The sequence below is a fragment of the Strix aluco genome, chromosome 33, assembly GCF_031877795.1.
Source record: "Strix aluco isolate bStrAlu1 chromosome 33, bStrAlu1.hap1, whole genome shotgun sequence".
Taxonomy (NCBI): Eukaryota; Metazoa; Chordata; class Aves; order Strigiformes; family Strigidae; genus Strix; species Strix aluco.
The window spans coordinates 872,049-896,549 of NC_133963.1; the positions used below are offsets into that span (position 1 = coordinate 872,049).

The 24,501-nt window shown below is 42.1% G+C and overlaps 1 protein-coding gene across 1 annotated transcript in view; it reads left to right on the plus strand.

Annotated features, from left to right (window-relative positions):
• Positions 1-22,665, plus strand: part of LOC141917015 (E3 ubiquitin-protein ligase RBBP6-like) — a 39,081-nt gene extending 16,416 nt beyond the window's left edge. The window contains 20 exon segments of the mRNA XM_074810040.1: positions 2,528-2,572; positions 4,897-4,985; positions 5,103-5,187; positions 6,043-6,182; positions 7,094-7,275; positions 8,008-8,111; positions 8,557-8,882; positions 9,969-10,065; positions 10,145-10,223; positions 10,317-10,374; positions 11,529-11,725; positions 11,728-11,775; positions 11,778-11,889; positions 12,247-12,348; positions 17,808-18,349; positions 18,352-18,540; positions 19,433-19,991; positions 21,130-21,949; positions 21,951-22,426; positions 22,428-22,665. Of these exon segments, the coding sequence (XP_074666141.1) occupies positions 2,528-2,572; positions 4,897-4,985; positions 5,103-5,187; positions 6,043-6,182; positions 7,094-7,275; positions 8,008-8,111; positions 8,557-8,882; positions 9,969-10,065; positions 10,145-10,223; positions 10,317-10,374; positions 11,529-11,725; positions 11,728-11,775; positions 11,778-11,889; positions 12,247-12,348; positions 17,808-18,349; positions 18,352-18,540; positions 19,433-19,991; positions 21,130-21,949; positions 21,951-22,426; positions 22,428-22,665 (4,488 nt within the window).
• Positions 22,666-24,501: the final 1,836 nt, after the last annotated feature.

Consider the following 24,501-nt stretch of genomic DNA (forward strand, 5'->3'; position numbering starts at 1 on the left):
TAACCTTGGGGGGGAAATAATCTGTGGGTTGAGTTGTATGTTGCAGGAAGTGATGGAGGAAGTAGGAACGACGAAGAGTGAACCAGATACATGCGATGATGACCCAAACCTAGCCGGTGCTGGAGTCCAACAGTCAAACATACTGCTCTGTCCTGAACATCCATCTTGACAGATGGCAGCCAAGTCACTGAACATCTGGAGGAGTGAAGAAAGCTTACGGAATGGATAAATGAGTGTTATGTGGGACCTGGGCATGACGTAAATGGTATGGAATAAGGGGTGGAGACTGTACTGGGTCTGGGTGAGCCAGAATTGGTTTTCCCCTGTAGCAGCCCTCATGGTGCTGTGTTTTATGTTGGGAGCTGGCAGGGTGTTGATAGCACACTGGTGTTGTGGCTACTGCTGAGTGGTGCTTACACAGCACCAAGGCTCTTTCTGACATTCCCCCCCCCACAGTGGGACGGGGTGGGCAAGATCTTGGGAGGGGACACAACCAGGACAGCTGACCCGAACTGACCGAAGGGATATTCCATACCATATGACGTCTGCTCAGTATAAAGCTGGGAGAGAGGAGGAAGGGGGTGGGGTCACCCTTGGTCCTCCGAGGCAACCACTACGCGTATTGGAGCCCTGCGTCCTGAGAAGGCCCGACATCGCCTGTTCATGGGAAGTAGAGAATAAATCTGTTTTCTTTTTTTTGCTTCCGCGCGCGGACCTTTGCTTCGCTTTGCTTATATTAAAACTGCTGTTGTTTTACCCACAAGGGTTGTTTTGTTTTCCTATCTTATTTTCTTTCCCTTCTTTGCCCTGTTGAGAAACAAAGGGGAAAGGGGGGGAAGTGATAGAGCGACTTGGTGGGTACCTGGCATTTAGCCAAGGTCAAACCACCACGTATGGTATTAGAAAATGTTATCAAAACCCACTGAGAAACCATTGTTGTTTAACTCGGTACTGTTTATTACTTCTGACTTGGGTGTTCAAACAAATACCAAAACCAGCATGTCCCACATGTTTTGAGGACAGTTCTGTGCAGCTAAATGATTCCTTTCTGTGCGCTGAAGTACTTGGGTATTTGTTCCTAAAACTGTATAACTGAAGTGATATTGTTTGGGCCCCTCTGAGTAGATCACTGTCTCTAATACAGTGTGCAAACTTTGGCACAAGGTTAGAGCCTGGTGCATTTGTGGGTAATACCTGTTCTTTTTCTTAACTTCTGCCTGCAGTACATTTTTTAATCTGGGTGACTTGGGGGTTGACTGCTGCTTTGGTTTCTCAAAAGTTAAAGCTTTTCTTTAGTATACCACCGCTTGGAATTTACATTTGGGAAAGGGGCAGCATTTTTATTTGCGTTTGAAAACACCGTCATTCAGCTGTTAAAATGTAAACAAGTAACACAAGGAAATACTTGACTGCTAGTGGTCTAGATCCTGATTTGCCACTTGGGTCAAATACTGTGTGTAACTACACATTTTGAAGGAGTCTTTATAGTATAAAAATTACTATGTAGTGGTTTTTATTTTCCCTCTTTATTTCAACTATAACTGCTTTTTCCTCACAAGAATGATGTGAGGCATTACACTAACCCTGGATCATTGGATCTGATCACTGATAAGCTGTTAGGATAACTTAATCTAGAAATTTATGAACTCTGTCTGTGTGTTCTGTGAAGAATACAGCCTCTGATTCTTGTGGAATAGTATACAATCAGCTTTAAACTGAAAACTTTTTGAATGTAGGTCTAAAACCACTAATGTGAGATCTGCAATTCTATCACTGCTTGGTTAGAGTTCCTTTTTGGACATGAATGCCTTTCGTTGTGAGGTTGAGTTAGTTTAACTGGCCCAGTGACCCTAGTAGTGAATGTAACGCATTTACATGAACCATGTTGATAGTATTTGATTTAAATCAGGTGGGGTTTTATTACTTGAAAAGAGTTCTTTTCCCTTTTGCTTACTAGCATGTGTATAACCACAAATCACACGTTCATAAATAAGGTTAACATTCTTTTAGCTTCACGTGTTCTCTGACAACTTACCATAAGCTAACACAGATGCTTCAAAAAAAAATAATGTTCGTAAAAGCATAACCATGTGCATTTATAAATGATGAAACATTAACTGATTAATTTACAAACTACACTGAAAGTAAGTTTCCTGTAGTGGTGCTTCCTCCTCAAATAAATATTTTTAAAAAACCTTTTTAAATGAAAATTGACAGCTTCGTTACACCTTTGAGTTTTAAGCAGTTGTGAACTTTTGACAAGGGTCTGTCTCAGATATTCTGGAGCAATAAGTTGATATCAAGCAGATTTGGTTATTTTAGTTTCTTCTCATTAACCACATGGGCACTCTTAATTTGTCATAGGTTTGGACTTTGTTTTGAACAAATACAATTACACCTAGGTTGGAAACGCCTCTTTCAGTGACATTCAGAGGGTATAGTGCAGACTTTCAGACTACAGTAGAGGTTAACTATTGCTATGTTTTGGCTGTAGAACTTGAATATGTGTTTAATTTTTTGTGAACAGACTGATGACTCCTCTGCATCTATTTCTCTGGCCCAGCTTATTAAGGTATGTATATATTCTTGTCAAACACTTAAAAGAAAAATGTTTGCTTCATATTTTTAAACCTTTTACTGTGATCTATATCTGGATAACTGTTGTAATGTGAACAAAACTTTAATTTGGTTTTAAATAATTCAGAGGATTTATTTTAACTTTAAAATGTGTGTCTATTTTGATACTATCCTGTAAAGAGTAGTTCCCAGTTTGGGAAGATAGAAGGGGGGAGTACCTTACGAGCCTCAACATTATGTTGCAGTATTACTCATCTTCAAGACACAAAGAAGCAGCACTTCAGAAGCTGCTTACCATTTTTCATAAGGTTTGTTAATTTTGCATTGGAAAGTAACACAATTTTTACAGAAGAATTTAATTGGCTGCAAGTTATGGACATTTCAGGAGTGTTCGCAAGAGCCAAAATCGGAGCCTTTCTGTAACATGGACAATTGCATGGCTATTTTTGAGTTTCTAGTCACTATAGTTATAGATCTATTCTTCAAATATTACACAGTTTCATAAATTGTAGTATATATACAGTGGACAGCACAATCTAATTTACTTGAATTCAGACTGTGTAAATCATGCAAATGTACCTGTTTGCAGGAATATACCAATGTGTATGTGTGGCATATTAGCAGATGTGACCTTCTGAAACTGCTGTAATGCCATGGTTTGCTATGGAACTGCTTGCTTTTTTGCTCAGTAATGTGTAACTTTGTCTGGGAAAGCACTAGTGATTGCACTTTGTGAAAAGGACTAGTGCTAGCCAATTAAGTTACTGATCCTTAAATCTGTGAAGATTAGAGAAGGCAGGGCCTAACGCAGAGGAGCTAGTTCTTTCTTCTGAAAATAAAGGCTGGAGTTAATTTCTAAGAAAGACAAATCTCGTCCCACTGGTAATTTCTTCCCTCTCTCACTGTAGAAATTAAATTGTGTACGTTTGGCCAAAAAAACCCTCACAAAGTTTGGAAGGTAGCCACCAAAAGAAATTGGTCTCCATTAGTGCTGTCCCTAAATGCGTCCTTGGTTTTGTAAACTCATGTGAAGTTTTACTCTAAAATGTGAAAAACTGCCCAAGTGGTGTACACACTTAAGCTTTTGAGAAAATTCGAGTACTTCAGAAAAATACAGGGACATAACATAAGGCAGCTCAAAGCTGTTACTTACTCTAACCTCTTATGTTCAGGCTGGCTTAGCGTGGAGGCAATGTGTTGAGAGCTTTCTGTTTGATTATTACTGTGTGTTGAATGCCATAGTTGAATTTTGGTCTATTCCTTTGTGGGTTCCAGATGTGTTTTGTAAACTGTTTGGATTCAGACAAATTAGTCAAGTATCTGTAAAGTTTTCTGTAAATGTTAATAGCAATGATTTCATAGGATGTTGAAACTACTTGGTTGCTTTTGTGAATGAATGCATATAAAACCAAAACCATGAGTGGTTGATCTGAATGATAGCTGCTTGAAGGTCCAAATCATTCACAGTCACTCCCTTAGGCCCTGCTTGTATCTGGACTAGTGTGTAACAATAAAGGCATTTGAACAAATACTACTTAAAAAAAAAGCAGATGGCTTCCATAATTTGAAGATCTAGTTCTGCGTAAGGTTTCTGTTACAATTTGTATGCTAAAAGGCCAGAGTCAGCTGGAAAAAAAATGCAGGTAGTGCTGACTGTAGTTAAATCACTTAGTATGAAGAAGTTAGTAGGCAGGGGACATGCAGTTTGGGCTTCCTACAGCACATGATGGTCAAAATTGTACTGAAAAGAATCTTTTGCCTTGCTGAGGCATTATAAAAGCTTGATTGCTTTTCATGCTTCTGTGTCTGAAGCTGAATTTCAGCAAGCTAAAACAACTTCTCCGACTCTAAAGTTGTGTGTCCTTTTAATGCTGCAAAATGTAAATCATACTTGCATACATCTCTCTCAGTTAAGTGTACAGTGGAGATCTCCTCCTTCAAATAGTCAGGAGCTTAAAAATCAGCTTAAAAATACTGGATAGTATAATTTTTTCTACACACAGCTTCAGTGCGCTTGGAGGAAAACTGGATCGGTTACACAGGTCTTTGTGTAAGGTACAAACAGAGCCTAAGGTTTTGAGTGCCCAAGAATGCTCTTTTCAAGTAGGTTAACAGGCATATAAACACCATGTAATGGCGTAAGGACTCCCCAGAACATCTTCAGGACAACTCTATTTCATATAAGCAGCTGTTTTCATGCAACCTCAGCTAGCGTGGGGCTGCCCTTTACAGGACTGGGTGGGCGGTGTTGTCTTTGGCTGTGTAGACTTAAATGTGTTTCTAATGTGTGTGTCAAATAATTAATTACCTGTTAAACAGACTTCCAATCTGGCTGAAGCCAACGCTTCTGAAGAAGATAAAATAAAAGCTATGATGATACAGTCTTGCCGTCAGTATGATCCAGTCAAGTAAGTGTTGATAAGGTCAAATCTGTTCTTTGAAGATTATGGAAAAATTGTAGAGATGGTTGTTTGAACAAGAGAGACACATGCATACCTTTTTCTTTTTTCTCAAAAAACTTTTAGTTACGTGGGTCCACTTCCACCATCATATACTTGCTTTCATTGTGGAAAACCTGGCCACTATGGAAAGAACTGCCCAACAAATGAGGTAAGATCATGGGGGACTTCTGGTGTTACTTCATTTTTAGTTTATTTACCTTGGCAGTTACATAACAAATACATGAATACTCATGTTAAGAATGGTTTCTCTTGGGGTGAAACACAGAGGTTATATGGCAACAGTTCAAAGCCCTTCAAAATTTAAGGGAAATCTGGAATTACAAATGTGACATTTTCGTTGTTCTAGGTCATGGGCATTAAATATGTCCATAGATCTTTCTCTGTGCACTTTCATGCATATTTTTATCTATTTCAGTATTATTGGAAATATTTCTGGTTTTAACTCTTTTTAATGACAGTTCACAGTTTTTAGTACTTTGTATAAAAAGAAGATGTTTCTCTTGACCCTGTCTATTGAATATTTGTATGTTTTAATTACACAAGTCTCTGGTTGAATATTCATGCCATTTAATCACTTAATTCATGCCATTTAATGTTAGTCACTGAATGTATATGCATGAGGTATGAATTCAACCTTCATCTGTAGATGGTGAATATCAGTTTCCCCAGTGGCCAATTCAGAGCCCTGCATTAAGCTCTCCCTCTGAACTGTGCTTTGGAGGAGGAGGGGGCTTGTGTCTCTTCTCTGAGGGGATGGTGAGCTGAGGGGTATTTCATCCTTAAGGAACCTTAAGTTAAGCCAAAGAATGTTGAATGAGTTCAAAACACTGCTCGAGCCTTTGGAGCATCCTGGCTATATTCATTTAGGAAAATAAGTATTTTAGTTGAGCAACCCTTGGGCTAGGTAAAAGGAGAGGGTTAGAGGCTTTTCCTGCTTAAAATAATAATTGAAATTCATTTAACATCTTAAGATGAGATATGTCTGCAATTCTTTTCTTAACAGGACAGAAATTTTGAGTCTGTTCCCAGAATTAAAATGAGCACAGGAATTCCAAGTAGTTTCGTGATGGAGGTGAAAGATCCCAATACAAAGGGTGCAATGCTGACAAAGACTGGAAGATATGCAATACCAATTATTAATGCGTGAGTATGGAGTTAGTTGGTCTGACCAAAAAGTGAATGAGAGAAGCCAGGTGTCAATGTCTGAGTGGCAATGCAACCAAGCTGGCCAGCATCCGTAATTACAGGGGAAGAAGCACTGTCATTGTCATATCTTAACCTTAAAATCTGTGATACTTTCTAATATTAAAATAGGGTGGTCCCGCTGTTCATGCCCCTGGAAGTTGGTTAAACCTGTGGTATGCTAAGAATCTGTATTTCTATAAAACATTTCAGTTGTGTTTTCAGTGGAGACGTTCTCTTTGAAAGCTCCTTTTGCTTCTGTTTTCTGTTTCAAAGATTTCTTGAAAAATGTCACAAATAGCTGTTGGAGTGAGATTTCCTCTCCCTGACATTTATCAAATCCCATGTGTGAAACAGAGTGACGTTTTCCTGTTGCTGTAACCTAAGAAAATACTACTGTGTGCTGACAAGAATGGCTGTTTTAAAATGCCCTTGGTAGCACCACTGTTCTTCTGTCATGGGTCTCCTTCTGTAGAAGCCGTAACATAGACTTTCATTCATAAAATGTAATTACTTGAAGACTAACTTTATACCGAACCTGCAATTTACATTTACCGTCTGGCAAAGGAGAGGTAGGATTCATTACGTCTGATTTCTAGCTGTCAAAAAATGACTTTTCTAGTCTGAGCTAATTTCTTAGTTGATCCAAAGAATGGGAGAGTTCTGTGGAAGGAAAATTGTTCCCCTCTCTCCCTTCTGGTTTTGTGGCTATAGGAAAGCAGTTTAAACTAAATGCCTATGTTTTTGAAGGCTAATGTGGAGTGAGAAGAATTCCATCTATTATCTTCCTTTGATAAAATCCAAAGCTTGGAAAAGTTTTCCTTTACCCATCTTTAACTTTTTTCCTTTTCCTTCCCCATCCCCCCCTCCAGGGATGCTTATGCTAGAGAAAAGAAGGAAAAGCCTCCCTTTTTACCAGAGGAGCCGTCCTCCTCCTCCTCCTTCTCAGGTGATGATAATCCTATTCCAGATGAGTTGTTATGTCTCATTTGTAAAGATATAATGACTGATGCAGTTGATATTGCCTGCTGTGGAAACAGTTATTGTGACGAATGTAAGTGTTTGTTACTCCAAAGCATCACATCTGATCTTCTGAAAGTAGAAATAGGAGATAATGAAATTACTTTGTTAACAGTGCCATTTAATACTTAAGTATATCCTGAACAGGAAAGGACTCTTCTCTTAGAAAGGAAAAAAAAAGGCAGAAAGCTTTTTTCCCTTTTTATGTACCTAGTTAAACTCTCTTTACATGCAGAAGGGCAAGTGTGAGAAAAGTGCTTAACTGTGCAGGTGATTACAGTATTAGCTGTCGAATGCATTTAGCTTGTTCACAGCCCTTTCTCCCATACAAAACTATAGAGCCAACGCTGGTGACTTACTGTGGTCTCAACAAACGAGGCATTTAATCCACATTCTTCTCCACAGGAGAGTTAGTTAAAACTTTCAGAACTCAAACCTACTAATGACTTTTTGAGATGTGTTTTATTCATTAACGGTGAGGTTGGTGACTGTACTAGATAGTGGATAAAAGACGCATCGAAACATCAAGACGCAGCCTACTCTACATCCTCAACTGTTACAGTAGTGAAGTATCAAAACTGGAGAGTTATGAGCTGCATACTAGAAATTTTTTACACCGTTGAAACAGGAAAATGTTTTACACTGTTGATAGCTTCATGTTCTTAATTCACCCATTAATCATATACGTGCTTTTAGAATTGATTATAATTCCAAAAATTTCCTTATTTTGGCTAAAAACTGTTTTGATGATTCTAATTATTCACAGGTATTAGAACAGCATTAGTGGAATCTGGGGAACATACACGCCCAACATGTCATCAGATGGGTGTTTCTCCTGATGCTTTAATTGCCAACAATCTCCTATGGCAGGTAACATGATGACTTTTACATAAACTCTTTGTAAGAAAAGTCTGTCTGTAAAAAGCTGAAAGGGAAGAAAATATTAATTTACATGTCCTTAAGCAAGGCAAGATAGAATAAGGCTAAATACACTTCTCAGATACATGATCTGTTGTGACAGAAGGTTCCAACTCTTGAGAGACGATCTGGCAAATTCAGGTCATACTTCTGCTTAACATGATGGCTCACTTTCACATTTGGTGTTAACACTGAGCTACTCTAAATACAAATACTCTGAGTTACAGCCATTAATGTCAGTGCTTAATGTGATGTGTTCATACATCTGTATGTTGATTTAGTTTAGGATTGATAGCATTTACAGGAATACGTAAGTAATTTTACTCTGTGGAGGCTTTTGTTGGTATATACACTGAAGTCTCATAGTCCCTTTTTAGAAATGTTTTTCTGCCTCTAGGCTGTGAACAGCTTCAAAAATGGAACTGGCTACGGTAGTCAGATGGAGCAGCAGCAGCCACCACCTCCACCACCCCTCGTGAGACAAACAGTAACACACAACCTGCAGCCTCTGCTCCGGCCAACAGTTTCCAGAGAGCAGGAGCCACTCATGATTCCACCGGCTTCTTTGGCTCCTCGTTCTGCTGCTGCTTCCTCATCACTGGCCCCTGGTCAGTGGCCTGGGGCAGCTGGGCTGCCAGTCAGTCAATCTCCTGCTGTTGTCTCTGACCTCCCTCCAGCAGTGTCCCTATCTCTCCGTGCTGAAAAGCCAAGTGGACCTTTTCAGCAAGTAAATCTATAGATCAACGTGACTATAAAAGACACCAAAATACTGAAGTTAGATTCTTCTTCTTGAGCTTCTCTGCCAGCAATCTGTGTATCATTAGTGACAGTTCCAGACAATTGTGTCAGTTCTGGCGTTTGTTTTTACTTTGAATGAGGACACTTCCATAAACTGGAAGTGTGCCTCATGCAAGAATTTCCTCAGAAGTATTTTTTGTTTTATCAGTCATTCAGTACAAGTTTACCCTGAAAAAGGAACTTTTTTTCCCCAGGAGCCCTTTGATTTTAAGTGACTAGCAATTCCTACAGTAACTAATTAGTTATGTCAGACCTTCCAGAGTGCATTAATTTCTCCTCAGTACTGAGGAAATGATCTTTTCATCAAACGCGTAAAAGCACAATTAGAGGTAAAATTGGCCATGTGTTTTCACATTACTCTTTTCTGCAGTATTTCTACCATCAATATGACAATAAGTCAGAGTCATCCTTGGCAATACACAGCGTAGTCAGTGATGCATACAGTTTTGGATAATAAACATTGAAGCACTGTAAATTTGAAGTATTTACAAACACAGCAGTCTAAGTTTGCAAGCCAGTGAGAAAACGTTAAAAGTCTGTACTTTTGTTTAGGGCTTATGTCCTTCCAACTATGCCTTGAATGCAAACAGCCACTCTGCCCAGAAGGCTGTCAGGCTCAGCTGTACCGCTGAATACAAAGGGTCACAACTGGAAAGAGCTTTAAGGGCTGAACTAGCACATAAATATTTCTTAATAGAATTTCAGTTCTTGCATCTTCCAAAGCTGAGATTCTCTGGGTGGGTTACATGTACTCTAATCCTTTCGTCCGCAGCTAGCTTCATAAAATATTCTCCCCGTGAGCTTTCTCTTTAAATGCCAGTAGTTCAAACAGACTTCTCGGCAGTGCTTCCTTTGGAATCAGCCAAATTCACATTTGTAAATCTGGTGAAGATTTTTTTTTTTTTTTTTTTCCAATTACAGTAGCCAGCCTTTTCTCACCTTGGACTTTATATTTCAAATGGCACTTCAAAACACTGTTTGAATAATAAAAATCTGGGGTTCTTTTTGTAGTAATGCTGATGTAGTTCTACCTCTTGCTGCTCTGGTGACTGCTGCTGAACTTCCTAAATCTTCCTCTCTGTCAATCAGCAGTTTGTTGGAACAGGAGGTAAATTTTATTTCAATATCTGCAGTGATTCTTGTATTTTAGTAGCTTATTTTCTCACTGTTAAGTGTTTTATCACAAGGGTTCTCATGTGCCTCCACTAAGACAGCCAGCATTACCAAGTCTTCTTGGCCCCCAAGGACAATCAATACCCACAACTGGTAAATAACTGTAACTTCAGAATTTATTTTAAAAACTTATCTTCAGATAAACTGAATGTTTTTTTTTTCTCTTTCCTCTCCCCACTCCAAAAGGTCATCCAATGAGAGCCAGTCCAATTTGCTCAGCGCGTGGCAGACCAGGCTGGGAACTGTAGGTATTCTACAGAAATGCAACATACTGCTACTTATAACTTGTTAAATGAGGCCGTTACACAGAACCTGTACAACAGGTGATTTATAACGAAATAAGCATGCACAGGTAGTCGTGGAGAATACAAGTGGTTCCAGTTTTTAAATGGCTTAATTGGAATTGGCCTTAACAAAGGGATCTGTGCTTGCAGCAAGATTAAACTCCAGCACATGATTGAAAAGAGGACTCTGAAAAATGAACGCTTTTTGAGGAAACCATAATTACATATAAAAATGAAATATAATTAAAGGATCAGGTGGAAAGCCACCCTTTTGGTTACTGGCGGAATAGGGCTGAAGAAATCCATTTCCCAATAGAAATCAGCCTCCAGCATTCTTTTTTTTTCACAACTCAGTTGATACTGATTGAGCAAATTATTGGAAAAGTCAAGGCTGTCATTTTATGACAATTCTGAATTTCTTCAATGTAGCCACCTCAAATAGCCAAGCTGCTCTCTCTCAGTTGGAGAGAGTCTGTTTTGTCTGTTATTGCAGTGTCAAGTTATTCCTTCCTTTTGGTATGTATTAGTTATAGATAGGTTGTAAGGGTGCATTGTGCTTATAAAATCTTAAAGATGAGTCAAAACAAAAACCAGGATCCACCCTACAGATTGTCTAAAACCTCAGATTCAGTAAGCATGACAATAATGCCTCAGGGACAAGAACGGGCCAAAGACATCATCATGAGGCAACAACACAGGAAGTGTACGCAGAAGAAGTTAAAAGAAGTTTGAGAGGAGATGAGTTAAGATCTATGCAGTACTTTGAAGATCAGAAGTGTGAAGTATTAAGCATATCAAGGAGTGGCAGAGGAACGGTGGGCACTTGGCACATGGGAGGTGGGAGTCTCTTAGACACGGGCAGCCTCCATCTACAGTTGCAAAGCTGAGTATAAGGAGAGAAGATGGGGGGAACTGTTGGGGGTGAGGGTGTGGAAGGCAAGTATGAGGATCGAGAAATGAGTGTAGTCTCAAATGAACAGAAAGCAGGGAGAAAAATGCTTAAGTTGAGAACAAGAAGTGCTCGCCACCATGCTCCTCCTTCATTTGCTTTCCTCTTCAAAATCAGGGCAGAGTGTAACAAATAGTAACATGTGGTTTTGGGTTTCTTTAGAAGTTCAAGTCGAGGACGCCCGCGCAGTGAATGTACCCAAAGGACTCGGGCCCCAACACTACCAGCATCAACACCGGTCTTTGTGCCTGTGCCTCCACCTCCCTTGTACCTTCCACCACCACATGCACTTCCTCTTCCACAGGTGGTGCCTCCACCACTGCTTCCTCCTCAGTTTCCACCCGGGCAGCCTCCGTCTGCTGGGTGCACTGCCCCCCTCCAGGATATCCCCCAGCTCCTGCAAACACGTCATCAGCTGGGGACCAACAGCAGTACCAGTGGCTCATCCAAATACCATCCCAAGGACACAAGCACCCCCTTTACCTAGGGAGGAGTTTTACAGAGAGCAACGGAGGCTTAAAGAGGAGCAAGTATTTGGCTCAATGAAGTTGTGTTGGTTTTCATGTTTGTATTTCCACAGCAGATTGGACTGCAGTTACACTCAAGTGCATCTGACATAAGCAAAAGTGACATAGTGTTTTGTCCAATAGACTTTTTCGTTGCAGATGGTAAACATGCAAAACTAAAATGAGATGAATGCCATTCTAAAACTTTCCCTAAAACTTGTGGGAATTCTAAACTGTTTTTGCTTAAATAAGATGTTCACCTTTTGCATTTGCATGCAGTATACATTTTCTCATGTTGGTCATGTTTTGTTTGTTGGTGTCTTTTTGTAATAAAGGTCAAATTATAATTGTAATAAAAGTCAAACTTATTTTAACAGGGGAAAGAAAAAGTCCAGACTTGATGAGTTTACAAATGATTTTCCTAAGGAACTGATGGAATATAAAAAGATTCAAAAGCAGCGTAGGCGTTCGTTTTCCAGGTAACTGCTTTACATATTGTAATGGAGAAGCAGGTTGTCTAGGAGAATCAGGAGGAGTTCCACTCAACCTCTCTATCGTTAGATGGATTGGATGAGTCAAGGGATTAGCAGTGAGAGGTGTTTCATGTGAAGGTTACTAGCTCAGCTACAACAGAGATTACAGTTGACTGAGAGTAACAATTTGGCAGCAGCTGCTGAGGAGCAGGTGTCTCTTTTACTAAAGCTTCTCTGCAGTGACACCCTTCACCCCCTGACAGCCGTGAGGAGGCCAGAACCTGAAGAGGTCTAGTTGCTGGATTTTCTGTGTCTCCCCATTCTGATTGTAACCGTTACCTCAAAGCACTTCGGAGGAGGTATGGGAGAGAAATTGTCTTCATCTCTTTTGTTTATCTCTTGTGGATACACAGAGAGATTTTAACCTGGACTGCAAACTGGTGGCTTTCACTAGTATTTTGTTGACATTGTTAAATTTTTCTTAGGGATTAAAAGACCAGACTTGTTTGTAAGGAAATCTAAAATTGGTGAAGGACTTTGAGAGGAGGAATGATGCTAATGAACATATGCAGAATAACAGAATCACAGAATCACAGAATCTAGGTTGGAAAGGACCTTGAAGATCATCTAGTCCAACCTTTAACCTAGCATTGGCAGTTTGAACTACACCACATCCCTCAGCGCTATGTCGACCCTACTCTTAAACACCTCCAGGGATGGGGACTCCACCAACTCCCTGGGCAGCCCATTCCAATGCCTGACTACCCGTTCTGTAAAGAAATACTTCCTAATATCTAGTCTAAACCTTCCCTGGCGCAACTTGAGGCCATTACCTCTTGTCCTATCACTTGTTACTTGGTTAAAGAGACTCATCCCCCCTCTCTGCAACCTCCTTTCAGGTAGTTGTAGAGGGCCATGAGTTCTCCCCTCAGCCTCCTCTTCTCCAAACTAAACAACCCCAGTTCCCTCAGCCGCTCCTCATACGACATGTGCTCCAGACCCTTCACCAGCTTCATTGCGCTTCTCTGGACACGCTTGAGTAATTCAATGTCCTTTTTGGAGTGAGGGGCCCAAAACTGAACACAGTAATCGAGGGGCGGCCTCACCAGGGGTGAGATCACTTCCCTGTCCCTGCTGGCCACGCTATTTCTGATACAATCCAGGATGCCACTGGCCTTCTTGGCCACCTGGGCACACTGCTGGCTTATGTTCAGCCGGCTGTCAATCAACACCCCCAGGTCCCTCTCTGACTGGCAGCTCTCCAGCCACTCCTCCCCAAGCCTGTAGCGCTGCTGGGGGTTGTTGTGGCCCAAGTGCAGCACCCGGCATTTGGCCTTATTGAAGCTCATACAGTTGGGCTCAGCCCATCGCTCCAGCCTGTCCAGATCCCTCTGCAGAGCCTCCCTACCCTCGAGAGATCAACACTCCCACCCAACTGGGTGTCATCTGCAAACTGACTGAGGGTGCACTCGATCCCCTCGTCCAGACCATCAATAAAGATGTTAAACAGGAGTGGCCCCAAAACCCAGCCCTGGGGGACACCACTCGTGACCGGTCACCAACTGGATTTAACTCCGTTCACCACAACTCTTTGGGCCCGGCCATTGGCCAGTTTTTTACCCAGCAAAGCCTGCAATCATCCAAGCCACGAGCATCCAGTTTTGCCAGGAGAATGCTGTGGGAAATGGTGTCAAAGTTCTTATTGAAGTCGAGGTAAACTACATCCACAGCCTTTCCCTCATCCAATAAGCAGGTCACCCTGTCGTAGAAGGAGATCAGGTTTGTCAGGCAGGACCTGCCTTTCATAAACCCATGCTGACTGGGCCTGATCATCTGGTTGTCCCGCATGTGCTGTGTGATGGTACTCTGGAGGAGCTGCTCCATCAGCTTCCCAGGCACCGACGTCAAGCTGACAGGCCTGTACTTTCCTGGATCATCCTTCCGACCCTTCTTATAGATGGGCGTCACATTGGCCAGTTTCCAATCTGTCGGGACCTCCCCGGTCAGCCAGGACTGCTGGGAAATGATGGAGAGCGGCTTGGCGAGCACCCCAGCCAGCTCCTTCAGCACCCTTGGGTGTATCCCATCCGGTCCCACAGACTTGTGTGTGTCTATGTGATGCAGCAGGTCACTGACCGTCTCCTCCTGGATTGCGGGGGGGTCATTCTCCCAGTCTCTGTCCTCTGGCTGAGGGGGCTGGATTCCCTCAATACAACTAGTCTTGTTATTAAAGACTGAGGCAAAGAAGGCATTAAGCACCTCAGCCTTCTCCTCATCACTTGTTACCATGTTTCCTCCCTCATCCAGCAGGGGACAGAGACTCTCCCTGGTCTTTCTTTTGCTGTTGACATACTTATAGAAACATTTCTTGTTATCCTTGATTGCTGAAGCCAGGGTAATTTCCAGCTGGGCTTTAGACCTCCTGATTTCTGCCCTGCATAGCCTCACAGACTCTTTGTAATCACTGTGAGTGGCTAGTCCCTTCTTCCAAAGGCTGTAAACTTTCCATTTCTCCCTGAGTTGCAACCAAAGCTCCCTGTTCAGCCAGGGTGGTCTTCTCTGTCGCCGGCTTCTCTTACAGCACCTGGGGACTGCCTGTTCCTGAGCCATTAACACTTCCTTCTTGAAGAGTGCCCAGCCTTCCTGGACCCCTATACCCTACAGGACCATCTCCCAAGGGATCCTTTCAAGCAGGTGCCTAAACAAGACAAAGTCAGTCCTATGGAAGTCCAGGATGTCAGTTCTGCTTAGCCCTCTCCCGGCCTCTCTAAGAATAGACAACTCTAGTATTTCATGATCGCTGTGCCCTAGTCATCCTCCGACCGCCACATCATCCACCAGTCCTTCTCTGTTCACAAAGAGGAGATCCAGCAGGGCACCTTCTCTGGTCAGTTCTCTCACCAGTTGCATCAGGAAGTTGTCTCCCACACATTCCAGGAATCTCCGGGACTGGTCTCTCTCTGCTGTGCTGTATTTCAGCAGATGTCTGGGAAATTAAAGTCTCCCACAAGAACAAGGGCAAGCGATCGTGAAATTTCTCCTACATACCTATAGAATATTTCATCCACCTCTCTGTCCTGGGTGGGTGGCCTATAGTAGACTCCTACTACAACATCTGCCCTGTTGGCCTTCCCCCTGATTCTAACGCAAAGACACTCTACCCTGTCTTCGCTACACTTGTGCTCAAGGCAATCATAACAGTCCGTAACATACAGCGCCACCCCACCACCACTCCTTCCTTGTCTGTCCCTTCTAAAGAGCTTGTAGCCCTCAACTGCCGCACTCCAGTCATGGCAGACATCCCACCATGTTTCTGTAATAGCCACAACATCATAATTTTCCTGTTTCATCATGGTTTCAAGCTCCTCCTGTTTGTTACCCATGCTGTGTGCATTGGTGTACATGCACTTCAGATGGGCTGATGTTTTCCCCCCTTCCCCCTTCAAATCTAGTTTAAAGCTCTGTCAATGAGCCCAGCTAACTCCTGCCCCAAGATCCTCTTCCCCCTCTGGGACAGGTGCATTCCATCTAATGCCAAAAGGTCTGGTGCCCTGTATACCAACCCATGATTGAAAAATCCAAAGCCCTGACGGTAACACCAGTCTTGGAGCCACAAGTTCATCTGTTGAGTTCTCCTGTATTCTTTTTCATCCATCCCCCCAACTGAAAGGATGGAGGAGAACACAATTTGTGCCCCCGACTCCTTAATCACTTTCCCCAAGGACCTGAAATCTCTCTTAATTGCTTTAGGACTTCTCCTAGTAATGTCGTCACTACCTACTTGAAAAACCAGGAGAGGGTAGTAGTCCTTGGGTCTCACTAGAGAGGGGAGTTTTGCCTTGAGGTCCTTGACACGGGCCCCAGGGAGGCAGCAGACTTCCCTATGAAATGGGTCCGGTCTGCATATGGGGCCTTCGGTACCCCTCACAATGGAGTCACCCACTACAATGACTCTTCTGGGGTTCTTTTTAGAACTGGTTTTAATACCTGGTCTAGAATGACCTGGCCTTGGTGGACCTTGGTCTTCCTCCTTGTTTGTCTCATTTCCTTCCTCCTTCTCTTCCTCACTCAAAAGTTCCAGGGCCCCGAATCCATTGTGAAGGGACACCATGGAGGGTGAGGGAGGTCGGGAGAGGATTTTCCTGCCTCCCCGAGCAGGGACCTGTTTCCAGCCTCCCCCATCTCTTAGGTTCCCTCCTTCTGCCTGGTAGCAATAGGTTGAGGGATTACCTTCCTCCTTTGGAGCCTCCATTTGCTCCTGTTGCTTTAGGGGTGCTAGGGTGTTAGTCTACCAGTCAAGCTCCCTTTCACACTCTCTAATACTTTTTAATCTCTCGACCTCTTCTTTGAGTGCCACCACCAGGCTGAGCTGATCACAACACACACAGGTGTTATCACTGGTGCCTTCCGACAGGACTGACAGTCTCAGACACTCCCTGCAGCCCGGGACCTGGACCGCTGCATGTTTGCGTGGCAGTTCCGACTGGGTTGCCACGTTCTTTCTGGTGGTGGTTTTGACCCGAGTGGAGACCATGGTTCAGTCTACTCGTGGAGGACAATAAGAGAAACTAGCTCAGATAGAGCCCAGAGATAGACTGCGCCCTATCCGCTCGCCCTGCCTGCGCAAACTCTAACATAAAATGGTTCTTTAAAAAACAATAAAAGAAAAACTTTTGAAGAAAAAACTCGGGGTAGCTGATGTTTTCTGTCCCCAGAATTCGCTTGGGCAGGAGTCTGAATAGCTCTCTCTTAGTAATGCTGTCAGCTTCTTTCCTAGAGTAATGGTATTGAGTCAAGTTACTAGAGGCTGAGTTTAGAAGCTTTCAGATAAGATTTTTCTTGAAATGTGGTCACTATCCTTGGTTAGAGCTAGAGGTATGTGCAAGATTTTGCTAGGACATCTGCCTAGAAGTGTGGATTAAATAGGCCTGTATGTAAGGTTGCAGTACGAGTATTTTGCATCCTGTACCTATTGCCAAATAAGTAGTGAAGTTAAATAGACTAAGGCGGCATTGTAAAATTGAGCTTTACTGTCTTTTCTTGATGTTTGATACTGTGCTGCAGCCATTAAGACTTGCTCTTTTTGCACCTTACTGCAGCAAAAATGATTTACACTGCATGTAGTTGTGCAGTGAGAAATGCTCACGTACCAGTAGAGGCCAGTACACACCGCCTTAAACCAGGCAACAGCTATGGTAGTTCATGCAATAGAAGGGATTGGAAATAGACGTACCCTTCCTGTATGTTTTAAACTAACAAAGCAGCAGCTGTTCTGTCTTGTAAGCAGAAACTCTTACATGTGATCACGTTCTCCAATCTGCAGTACCATTTTGTCAGCAGTGAAAGAAGCTTTGACATAAGCATATGGAGAGGAAAAAACAAACCAAACCCAATTTAGGAAGAAATGACTGTTCGGAATTAAATTCCTCTGAGTGTGTGTGAGTGTGTTTTCTGTTTTCTTTAAGGTCCCAGTCTCCCCATCGTGCTTCTTCTTACTCTAGAAGTTCATATACCTACTCCAAGTCAAGACTGGGTTCTTCTCGCACTTGCTCCTACTCTCGATCATTTAGTCATTCCCATTCTCATTCCGACTTGCGATCGCCACCATACCCCAGAAGAGGCAAAGGGAAGAGTCGTCACAATCATTCTAGGTCAAGGTCACATGGTTATCACCGTTCAAGGTCAAGATCACACCCATACAGGAGGTACCATTCATGTTCAAGGTCTTCAGTATGTAGAGGCCAGTCTCCCACTAAACATAAAAAATACCAGAAGAGAAGAAAAGGGAATGAGAATGAAGGAGTTCCTAATGCTGAATTGTTAGAAGGTATGAGAAAACGAAGAGAGCCAGTTACAGCAGAAGATGTTAAAACAGACTCTCTGTTCATGCTCCCAAGCAGAGGTGATGCCACCGCTGTGAGAGATGCGCCTATGGAAGCAGATTCTGTTGCTGTCAAACCAGTGTCTGAAAAGGAGAAAAAAGAGGAGGGTAAGCCAAAAGCAAAAACTGCAAGACAAAGCAGAAAGTAGAAGTGGCTGTTCCTGCTAGGAAAGACAATGTAATAAAACCAGATAAAGCTTCCCAAGAGAAGGTGGACACTGATCATGAAATATCTCCTCGAACAGAACCTCCTGTGAAAAAAGTGAAGGAGGAGTTATAAAAGACAGACAATGTTAAAACATCTTCTTCTCAAAAGTGTCTTGGTACTTGTCATGGATGAAAGTATTGACATGGTAATATTTAGTAAGAAATCTAGGTTTATTAATAACTAACAACAATTTATTATTATAAAATAATTTAGAAATACTAAAAGAAAGAAAAGCGACTTATTCAGATTCTAAAATGACAAGATTCACACTAACTTACTTAATGGTACCTATATATATATATACACATGCATGCACATAACAAAATGGACAAACATACAGAAACAAAGGTGTTTGGATTCAGTAGAATGAACACAGAACGGACATACACACACACAGAAACAAGGGTACGTACCCACACACACACACACACACACACAGAGTAAAGAGAAGCTAGCTCAAAGAAAATTTCCCTCTCGAGTTTAGAGCAAATCCTCCCAATGCCTTGGCATTCCTCAACGGGCGATCATTGAGACTCGAGCGGGGGACTTCGCCCCGGCCTTCCGTCTGGAGCAGACGACACCTTAAGGGTTTGGTACCTGAGAGGCGTCCCAGCTCAGGGGAGATGCTGGTCACAGGCCCGCTGCGATCCAGGAGAGCTCAAAGGGTCTCCCTGGTGGTCGCCATTTATAGGGTCCAAGATAATTGACTTTTGTCAGATCCCTTCTGGTGCCTTCCAGCAGTTGCACAAGAACTCCATGAATGTGTGACTCTGTTATTGTTCCCATTTGACCCCATCCCAGGCACAGGTGTGCCAGGCCCTGAGGAGTTGATGGGCCATTTTAACCATTTCCGAGCAATCGGGAGGGGCAGGAGCCAGGCTCGTTAACATTGTCAGTCCTTATCTCCACAGATTGGTGTATAGCTCAGGGGATGTGGGTGGAATTGCACCTAGCACCAAGCAGCCCAACAAAGAGGGGCCGGGGTGGGGGTGGGGGGTAAGAATTGCACCACCGCAGTACTCCATGGAAAGTTCACCCAAAAGTGACAAAAGATCACCCAGAAACCAGACCATCCAAGGAGAAAAAGGCAAAGAAAGACCATCCAAAAGAAACCAAGTCAGAGAAGCCCTCCAACAAAAAGGACAAGTCAAAAAAACCTGAGGAAAAAAGCAAACCTTCTAAGGCAAAACCTGAAAAAAGAGAAGTAGATGAAAAGGTTGATAAAGAACATGAAGCCACTTCCATAAAGGCATCTAAACCAGAAACTGCTGAATCGAAAACATCACCAAAGGGGAAGACTGAACCTGATGGTGAAAAAGGAGGGCAAACTCTGGAAAAGAATAAATCTGCTTTTCTTAACAACCCCGCCAAAAAGATTAAACTTATCCAGGAAACTGGCAATGAGATTGTGAGTGGAGAAAATGTGCCACCTGCAATTGAACCTGTTGAGAAACCTGAGCCGAGCAGCAGCAAAGTTAAACAAGAAGCAGCAAAGGGAAAAATGAGAAGAAAAGTAACAGCAGCTGATGGATCTAGCTCAACTTCTGTAGATTACACCAGGTACCTCATATTTCTTTTCCTATTCTTTCTTTCCTCCTCCGCCTCCCCAGAAATGTAAAATTCTTTATGGTGACTAATGAAACGAACAGCTAAATTCATGCTAAATGAGTGAATAATCTGTGATCTTTCCTGTTAAACTGTACTTGGGTCAAAATCAAATTTTCTTAAAGAAAACAAGCAGTCTGTACTGCACAGAAAGCTAATAAGGTTAATTCATTGGTGACATGTTGTTTGACCCTTACTTCTGGGACTTTTTCCCCCCCTCTCTTCTTGTTCACTACATGTTGACTCTTTGAGGAGTTCCCTCTATGTCTTCCTTCAAATCCAGGTTACTGCTAAAGGCAAGGATAACAGACATGTCTATACCATGCAATATGTTTCATTTTTTAAATTGCAAGGTAATGTAAGGATCTACTTTTGTCAGTATGACATGAAATTATACCCTGTGGAAATAGCAGCTTGGTTGCCAATACACTGTACTGATTGTAGCTTTGAGCACAGTGCCATGTTGACACAGCTACACTGCTTCCAGCTCAGTGCCAGCTTTTTTGGCACTTACCTTGGAGATCTCCCTTCTAGATTCCATTGTGTGACATGTGAAAAAAAGAAAAGTGATCTAGTGTGCAGCTGTTATTACATGTCAACATCTAAAGAAGCAGAACAGAGCAAAATTAAAACATTTAAGACATCACTGGAGACTTAAGATAATGTCTTGCAATTCTAAAAAGTTTTAAAAATGTACATTTTTCTGAAGATAAACACTGAGACATGAGGATAAAACTTTGATTGTGTATACCTCTTCATAACTGCTTGCTTACATGTTGAAACAAGAGTGTATATCTAATTTATCTACCATTGGTAGAAGTAGGACATGAAGGAATTAGCAGATCACACAGTGCCCAATCTGATATTCTTGTGTTTGTGTTAATTAAATGTAGAGTAGGAAGATACTAAATTAATTGGTAGCTCATATTCTTAGCTAGTGGACTCTTCCTTTCTCTTGTCTGTTCTCTGAATTAAACATCTTTTGAAAAAATACTGAACATTTAAAATTGAAACAAAAGCCGTTTTATGAAGTGTTACAAAAGATGGCAGTGCGTGTATCACCCATTATTAATGTACAGTTTTTTGCTCATAGCACTAGTTCTACTGGAGGAAGCCCCATCAGAAAGTCTGAAATAAAGCCAGATACAAAAGGAACTGTCATTAAGACCTTGGAGAAGTATAATAATGATATAGCAGCCCCTGCTGAAGATGTCATTATTATGGTCCAGGTCCCTCAGTCAAAGTGGAACAAAAATGGCTTTCAGTCTGAAGAGGAAGACTTTAAATCTACCCAGCTGCCCACAAATATAGGAAAACCTGTGACTGTGATAAAAAGTGTGAATGCTAAGCCACCAAACCCTGTAAAACACAGTAAAAAAGAGACGGAGCCTCTGGAGGAAAGACAGAAAACTACAAAAGAGGCGAGTTATGAAAGCTCCCAGCAGGATGCAAAAAGTTCAGAAAGTTTGATGTTAAATGAAAAAGACAAAACCAAAGACCGGGATCATTCTTTGTCAGACAAGGACACTTCTGAGAAGAGAAAGAGCAGTGCTGAGAGAGAAAAAGACCACTCAGAACATGCAACTGAAAAAGGAAATGGAAAACTTATTTCTCAATCTTCCAAAGACAGCAGATCTTCAGAGAAACACGGTACTGGCTGTGGATGCACTGCTAAAGACTGTATTCCTAACCGAGACAAAAAATCTGACCGTGTTGGCAACAAAGATCATTCTAGTTCCAAGTGTAGAAATGAAAAGAGTGAATTAGCAAGGAGAAAAGACTCCCCTTCTCTAAACAAAGAATCTACATTAGTAAAGAAGAGTAAGCCGAGAGACAAACGAGCAGAGCCATCCAAAAAGGGCCCGGGAGATGCCAAAAGGAGCAGCTACAGTCCTCTGTCTGATCACAGAAGCTGCTGATCACAAAGCTGCTCATGATTCCAAGCATACATTGAAGGAACACAAACCTCTAGGTGAAAATTCGGGAAAAGAGAAAGAGAAGCACGTACCAGAAGTACAAAGCAATAAAGAGAAAGAGCCAGGTGGTAATAAACCACCTCTGAGACGAGAATCACCAGACGTAAAAAATGAGAAAGAGAACGCGACTGGACAAAAGGTCAAGCCCAAGCCTCAGGTAAGCAGCTCCTCGTGGCTCTCTTCTGATCTAACTCAAGAGACTGATGAAGCTGCACTTGTGCCAGACTACAGTGAAAGTGAGAGTGAGAGTAATGTATCTGCAAAAGATGAGGAAGCTGCAGGAAAAAATCCTACAGAGCCGGAAGAAAAGGCTGTTGATGAGGTCAAAGAGGATATGGCAGCACCTGCTGCAGCTGACCAGCCTGAAGCAAGCAGAAGTCAAAGCAGTCCGAGCGCTAGCCGCAGCCTTGACTACCCCCTCTGAGAGTCAGACTCGAAGCCACAGCAGCATTGCCAGTGCAGGAGAGAGCCAAGACAGCAAGAAAAAGAAAAAAGAGAAAAAGCAGCACAAGAAGCAGAAGAAGCACAAGAAGCAGAAGAAACACATTGGGAACAAAAAGGAATTGGAAAAACACAAACACAAGAAGAAAAAATCAAAGAAGAGCAAAGATAAAGAGAAAAATGACCAAAACATGAAATCTGTCCCTACCTAGAATGAAAGACTATAAAAAAATTGCTTAATTCCTAAGTCATCGGTATTAAATTTTGTTAAAATGTAAATGAATTCAAGCGTTGCAAATAATAACATGAAATACCCTGTGCTGTACTATTACTGCTTGATTCTTTGATTTTTACATTGGAGCTTTATAAAAGTGAACATTTTGTACAGGATTGTGAGTTGTGGCCATGTAACATGAAAGTTTTTGCTGGGGCATCTTATTTTTAATCACTGTTAATTAGTTTGGGTGGAGTTTACTGTACAGCGAAAATTTTCCCAGTTGAATATTTTTTTAGTTGCCTGGCAGAAGAAGCTGGTATCAGATATACAATATCAGCAGAATGATTTGCAGAATACAATACAGCCCAGTTATGTCACTTTTTGCTTACAATAAAAAGTTTTCAGTGAACTATCCAATGTGATGAGATTTTGAGAGACAGCTGAACATTTGCAGAGAAAAGACCAGTGACAGAAAACAGCTCCCAGTAAAAGCTTGCTGATAGCTAACGTGTATGGAAAATAACGTGTCCGTGGGCTTAATTTTGAAAAGACAGGTAGGACTAAACCTTTGGCACTGCTGCAGTGTGGGGAGGTACTGCCAAGAGGTGCGCTTTCTTCATTGGCCAAGTGGACTTGGTTTTACACTGTAAAAGAGAGTAAATGGCCCCAACCATGCAGCCACTGTTAACAGCTGGTACTGACTGTTTTAAATTAACATTCTATACGAAGCTGTCACATTTCAACACTGTTCCAGTTCGGTCAGAAAGCTGTTGTCATTTGCCAGCAAACATTTACACATATACTTTAAGATGCCCTTTAAACTGTATTTCCCCTCATAACTATGCTGATCACCAAGATGTTTGTATTTTTTAAACAGAAACTTTTAGTGTTTTCCTGTGGTGATGCCATGATACAGAACTAACCCTTCCATTAAACGTGGGGTTCAGCAGGGGAGTTTGGTAGAAGAAGAAAGCCCACTAGAAAAGCAGGCTTCTGCTTTAAACTGCTTTGAACAATGACAGGAAATCTAGAAAATGTAAATTCACTTAGCTTGATAATTTTAAGATTGATGTAAAAAAAAAATTAAAAAAGGTGGCAGTGTTGGTGTTGCTCAGCTGTCAGAAAGGCAGCATGGTGAGAAACACTTCTCGTTGTGCAGTAAGGGCAGAACACCCGGTAACGACTGAACCCAGCAGTGAAAGCCCTCGACTGTTTGGCTATGGGATCTGCCCCAGAAGAGTTCTGGGTGAAAGCACTATAAATTAAAGCAGCCTTTTAGAGCTTCCTGCTTGCAGAGACCATTTTGTTCAAAAGGTGTCATTGTCTATAGGTACCGTTACTGGGGTATATGACAGTGCAGAAATAGTAAATAGTGATAATTCATCTTGCTTCTCAGTGGGGGTGATTATCACATTTTAAATATTGGGTTAAACGTTGAGCATCCTGTACTTCCGATGGTTAGAACAAGAACAAGCCAGAATTAGTCCTGGATTTCACTTCCTGTAGTTTGTGCCTTTTCATGTCAAGGCATTCTTGGGGGACTTCAGGTGTTTTCTGCACAAGGTAAAACACGCTTTCCAGTTAAGCCACTCAGATGTTTACTTCCCAGAATCAAAGAGCACAGGTCCATAATAGTCATTAAATGTGCTCATCTAGCGTTTCCTAAGCGTGGTCCAGGGAACTGGTGTCACCAGAGGAAACATGTCCATGTATGGGGATTTAAGGCAGCCTCAGACTCTCCCTTTGCATCGTCTGTGCTCGATGAGGCCACTGAAAACCGATTTCTTCTGCACCATTTTCTGAACATACTTTGGTCTAATGAAATACAGAA